Raw genomic sequence first — 6,000 nt, 5'->3', positions numbered from 1 at the left:
GTATCTTATAAAGAATATACAAAAGTACACGCAAAAAAATTTTCATAAAAAAATATTAAAAATACTTATTGCAATAAAGAAATTTCTGCTGGGGTCTTCAACGACACCCCTCATACTTTATGTTATCACAGAGAGGGGATACCTTTAAGGGTTAAACAAAAATAAATTGTTTAAACAATTGTTAATTAGTTGACAAATACTTACGACAATTCCACTTGACAAACAAAAAAAAATCATGGCAAAAGAAAGAAAAACAGAGCATTTATGTGTCAATTTTGGGCAAAAATTCCAATTTCAGTTTTTTGGGTCATATTTGGGACTCCACAAGAGGGGGCGGGGGGCATCAAAATTTAAAGTAATATAATGAAAATGATTGATTAGAGACTCCCCAACAAATTCTTAATATCTCCCGCAAGCTAAGTTTAAATCCAGAAACCTGAATCCCATTTTTCCGAAAACCAAAATTTCCTCGTGTGTTTCTTTTGGGATTTTCAGGGCCTTTGCGACACGTCTTAATATTAACAGATTTGGCTAAAACTTGGAGGTAATTTTTTGTCCGGTAACCTCACAAAATGGGAGGGGGGCATGCCCTCTATTCGAAAGTCGGTTTCTTGGACCACCCTAGCACCCCCCCCCCCCCCCCCCCCCCCCCCCCCCCCCCCCGCCCCTTCAGAAAAGACGTTACAAAATTTATGGATGTCCCCTAAGGATGGAATACAAACCAGGAAAAATTTCAAATTCTTAGAGTATTGATTTTTATTTTTCATGAGGTACACGACCGTTGTCGTTACATTATCGCGAATACGTAATTAATTTCTGTATCATTTCAATGTAATGCTTCATTAATTATATATTCTCATTAATACTTACATTTATATATTACCATACTTTCAATCGAGTCAACAACATATATATTTTATTTATTTGTATGTATATGTATACATAAGTATCGTGTAATGTTTTATCATTTATGAGTGGATGCATTGCACTGTAGGATAGCTTCTATTTCACGATACACGAAGCCATTTTGCTTTCGGGAAAGGGAGAGAGAATGTCCAAGTTCACCTCCCCTATGGCTGTATCCGTTTAAAAATTTAAAAAATCCATATATCGCCAAACATTGCGCGTAATATTTAATAATTAAAAACTACCGATTCGAGCAACGACGTTCGTTATCGTCGATCCAAACTGACTTAGGCCCAAAAAACATATCTACATAATATATCTAAACAATCAACTTATTCTACTCGTATCGATAAAAACGTTACAAACGGAAGGTGAACTTATACGAGAAATCCCAATATTCGTAATCTTGATCAATTTTTTATTTTTGTTTAATTTACTGTTTATATCAAGAGGACGTATACTTATTCATGTGCTTCATCCGCGAACTTACGCCTCTTTAAACAAGCTAATCGATTTCTACCAAGAGGACTTCACATGTAAAATCTGTGAAAAATGTTCACTGATCTGTTGACATTTTTTGGCTTCGAAGTCTCGCGAGAGACAACCAAAAATGAAAAATTAAAGCCTATCAACAATTACCTCGATTCTTTTCCATTTTAAAAGAAACGCTACAAGTCGAAAGCCACGATAGGTAGCAAAATGTCTAATTAGTAAAATGACTATTTTTTACGAGAAGCTGAACATTGGTTTTCAGGAGGCGACAATAATGGCTGAATCTACTTTCTTTTCAAATCCACACTGACACGTCTCAGCGACTCGAGATATATTTTTTTTTACAATTAAAAAGAGCTTTTCTAGTACGAAAATGCAGACAGTCGTGCAATATTTAGAGGATGCCTGCTGAAAATTGGATAGAATTAGAAATCAGAAGATTCTAAAATTTAAAAGTAATTTATTTGTCCAAACTTTGACTTTGGAAAAGAATCTAAACCTGAGACTCAAGTTGAAGATAATCTTTAATTTTCCTCAGTAAACATCCGTTATATTCACCCCCGGAATGTGTAATAAAAAATCCAATTCACTGAAAACCTTATAGTCAAACTCCTTTCATATCCAGATTTTTAAATCGGAAGATATTTGTGCAGTCAATATCGAAACACAATTTTTCTCATCAATATTCAGAAGCTTAAGACAACAGTTTACAATAAATAGTGACATACACAGCCAATAAAAATGCATAAAATGACTCGTTATCCACACCCACACAAACCATCACAAAACGATTCTGCTTTACAACTTATAAAACATGTTTGATTTTTTTCCTGAATATGATTTCAAGAAAAAAAATGGGTCTAGAACCGTTTTGTGAAAGCCTTGAATATGAACTGGAAGGAAGGCTCTTGATTCTTGATTAGTCATTAGCAAGAATAACGCCAATTACAATTTTTTTTAAATATTTGTCGCTTCTTCTTTTATCTATTTCACTTGAGGTCTGTTTCTTCGCCAAGGAGATCGTCCATTTGCTCCTCCCAATCGTCCTTTCCAGAGTTCGCCGCCTGATTTTTCTCCTGTCCGGAAACAACTTCGAAATCCTTGAGCTCAGCTTCCAATTCCCGTTCCCAATCTTCTTCTGCGGAGTCACAAGCAGCGTTGAAGCTTTTTTCCAGAGGGCCACTGGACGTGTGTATGTGCGTATTTTTTTTTATCTCTCTGTGTATGTTGTGCATTGTGTTTATGACAAGTGGAGAATGAATGTTCGCTAGTTAATGCAACTCAAATTAAAAAGGAGATGAACTAAATCCAAGTGCTGGAAAATAAAAAGTGATGAAAACGGAAAGCGACACGCAATAGACCAGGAATTCAATCTCACGATTGATCAAGGAAAGAAATGTTGGAATCATTGAGAAATCAGTTCATAAAAATCAATTTTTTGTCATTTTTGACAAAGTAATTTAGACAATTGGGTTTCCAACCATTCCTTTTTATCCCTATCATAAATTGAACCTCATTTTTTTCTACTTGATAATAATCAACACAACTAGTTTTTAAAGCAAAGTCTCCTAATCGCATAAACTCCTAAATCACAGATTAACAGCGATTAATAATCGACTGTTCATAATAGAACGGCTGTCCAAAGCAATGAGAATTGATCAGAAAGTCTTGTAGCAATTTTGGAGCGAAAAATGTTCAAACGAAACGTTTTTAATAGCAGACGAAACAGGATCAAGATTGAACCTGTTAAAGAGGTGAAAGTTCACTTAGCGCAAATTTCAGATTTATCTAATCCTACATTCTTCTCTATCCTTAAATTTGATATAATTCAATTGAATTCTTTTATCACCGGGACAAGCGAATTGGGGGTCTCAGAAATCGAAAATAGCAGGAAAACATTTGGACAGAAAAGCTGCGAATTTCCAGCCCATTAAGGATCGTTTATACACGCATGAGTTGCACGATGATACTTGCACCATTATCTTAAAAAGTTTCTCTTAAACAAACGTTAAAGGCGCGAGCACGTCCTGCGCGCAAACTATCCTTTATTTGAATTTTAAATAGATAGGCCTACGGTTTCTCCCTCGTATTCTCGACCTTTCTCTCTTGTGAAAATTTATGATATCCTGTCTCTTTTTAACGAACGATAAACTCTTGATATTTTATATATGTCTATCATTCCATTTTACCAAAATTCGCTGGCTCAAAACGAAATAAGGAATATTTTTTTTCAAACGAGTTCGGAATGCGAATTTTTTAAGGTACTAAATCAGAATTTAAATATAACTTAAATTTCTAAAATTAGGTTCAAAATATATTTTTTGAGTTAGCGAAAATTGTATCGATAAACTTGTACCCAAGTTCTGAGCGCACTAAAGCGGTCCTAAAAAATCGAATTTTTTCACCAAAAATGTTTGCCACATAAGCCGAAAAGTAAGAAATCGGGGCCATTTAAAAAAATCTTACTTTTGAGGACCAGCTTATGGCGGAGATCAAAAAGCAGCGAATCACGTTCCAGCGTTACGTCTCTCTAGTGTAAAAACGCGATTATGTAATTTTTCGACGAACCGGGCATTTTTTTCTACAGCCAGCGTTGATATTTAGCCGGTCTCCGCGCACGAAGTTTCTTAATATACAATCGTGACATTTATTATCCCGTAAACACGTATTGTCATTCAACAAATTTAATAATCTAAGTTATATTTTGCTCTTCTTATGTTTTCTTTATATAATAATAATCATCGGTATTTTATATACTTTACAACTTTTACAACACGGAGAGAATAAAGTGACAAGATAAGTATAGATGACAGACGGACAGACAGACGACAGACAGACGGACAGATAGTCAAATATAATTTTTTGTTCCTTATTTGATGCGCGCGTACCTTCAAGTAATAATTATATTAATTACCGTTAATTGCACCACTCGTGGGTTTTAAATGTATTTTCTAACATTGTAAACGGTACAGTTAATCCTGAACGTTAGTCCGAATTTCGACTACGAAGGTGTATCCTAAACTTTCAGATTAGTTTCGAACTTATCCGACTGACTCGATCGTGTCATAAATCGCAAAAGGAATGGAAACGTAAAGATCAAAGTTAAAACCATAATTATGAATAATCACGAACGACTATCGATGACTGGGTATCAATGAAAGAGTAAAAACCGAGGGAAAATGAGAAAAATAACGAAATAAACGGGACTAGCTGAAGAGATAAATGCAAAATGAAACTCGATAATCGCTAAAACGATGTCGTTTCGGAGAAAAGAGAGCTGTGCTTTGGATAATGGTACACGGGATTCTCCTCTTCTTTTAGGCTGTTGACAAAATAGAATCAATTTTAAATCAGAACTCAAATTTTCTGCAGAAAACACGAACAAACTCAAAATACTCGTTTCTATACCTCTGATAAAAATGCAGTTGAAGCTCTTTTAACCAGAAGCTAAGAAATGTCCTCAGAAGACTTTCTTTCTCAAGCAATCCTTAGAAAATGAATTCGTATTGATTGTTTGAGAAAGGGGTCTCTTTCCTTTTCTTTTCTTTGTTTTCTTTTTGTTTTGTTTCTTGTTTCTTTTTTTTTATTGAGGAACTGTTGCTATTTGCGGTGTGGGTTGAACTAAAAAGACGACACGAAAAGGAAGCACAAACAAATATTAAACCTAAAGCGAACCAAGTCTCCACACAATGCCTCTACTTTACAACGAATACATCGAGAGGATTTAGCTTATTACACTATTTAATTGCAAGCTGTATTTAGGATTTCAGTAAGTGATGGCATTTTTTAATACTCACAAACACTCGTCTAGGCCAAGATATTATGTTCTGGTGGATATATTATTTCTGAAGTGTCAGTCCTCCATTTTTTACTATCATTATAATTCTTTTTCTGGATTATTATTTTTTTTTATTAGCGAAACGCAGGTTGAATTCAGCGAATATAATACGCGTTCATTTTTCCCTCGAGGGTTAACTTATCTAATTTATTGCTCACGTATATATTACCTGCTGAGTCAAGATTTATCTTCCGACAGTTTTATTCGAGATAAAAGCATCGCCTTAGAATTAAAACAATGCTTGAGAAAATAGTAACAGAGAGAGAAAGATATATTTAAAAAGAAAGTTATATTTGTTATTTTTATTCTAAACTAATCAACTCTCGATTTTCAAAGTATGAAAATTTAAAAGCGACAAAAGTTAAATAGATTCAAAATTGTAATGTCAGAATCCTTTAAAATTGGTTTCATTTAATTTTCAAAAACTTAAATCGTTTCTGAAAAATGTCTATCTTCTCAAACAAATTCAAGCCTTTAAAACTTATTACAGGCCTCACCAGTTCAAATGGGATAAAAAATAGGATACAAAAGGCACTTTTTCACACTAAAAGGGTACTCTCAAAAACTGGGGTGGGTGATAAAGAAGTTTGTAGGTAATCATTTCTATGATGTTTTAAATTAAATTTTTAGTGAAAAAACCACCAAAAAAGCTGAAAGAATTGAAAAACAGATAAGCAGTATAATATGAAAATTAAATTTTTGAATTTATCTGTTGTTAAACCTTGTAGGTTTTCTTGATTTTTTCTACTCTATTTCTATGAGTA

At 33.9% G+C, this 6,000-nt stretch overlaps 1 protein-coding gene across 3 annotated transcripts in view; it reads right to left on the bottom strand.

The window, feature by feature from the left end:
- Nucleotides 1-744: 744 nt before the first annotated feature.
- LOC117168676 (synapse-associated protein of 47 kDa) overlaps nt 745-6,000 on the bottom strand; it is an 82,116-nt gene continuing 76,860 nt past the window's right edge. For 2 of the 3 annotated variants that reach the window (XM_033354347.1, XM_033354348.1), the window contains exon 9: nt 745-2,536. In XM_033354347.1, the coding sequence (XP_033210238.1) occupies nt 2,388-2,536 (149 nt within the window). In that variant the 3' untranslated portion in view covers nt 745-2,387. Of the gene's footprint in view, nt 4,721-6,000 lie in introns of all 3 variants that reach the window. The other variant, XM_033354349.1, reaches the window with a different exon arrangement.

Source organism: Belonocnema kinseyi, chromosome 3, assembly GCF_010883055.1.
Source record: "Belonocnema kinseyi isolate 2016_QV_RU_SX_M_011 chromosome 3, B_treatae_v1, whole genome shotgun sequence".
In the NCBI taxonomy this organism is placed as follows: Eukaryota; Metazoa; Arthropoda; class Insecta; order Hymenoptera; family Cynipidae; genus Belonocnema; species Belonocnema kinseyi.
Note: the sequence above shows the minus strand (reverse complement) of the source record. Positions and strands in the feature narration are given on the sequence as shown.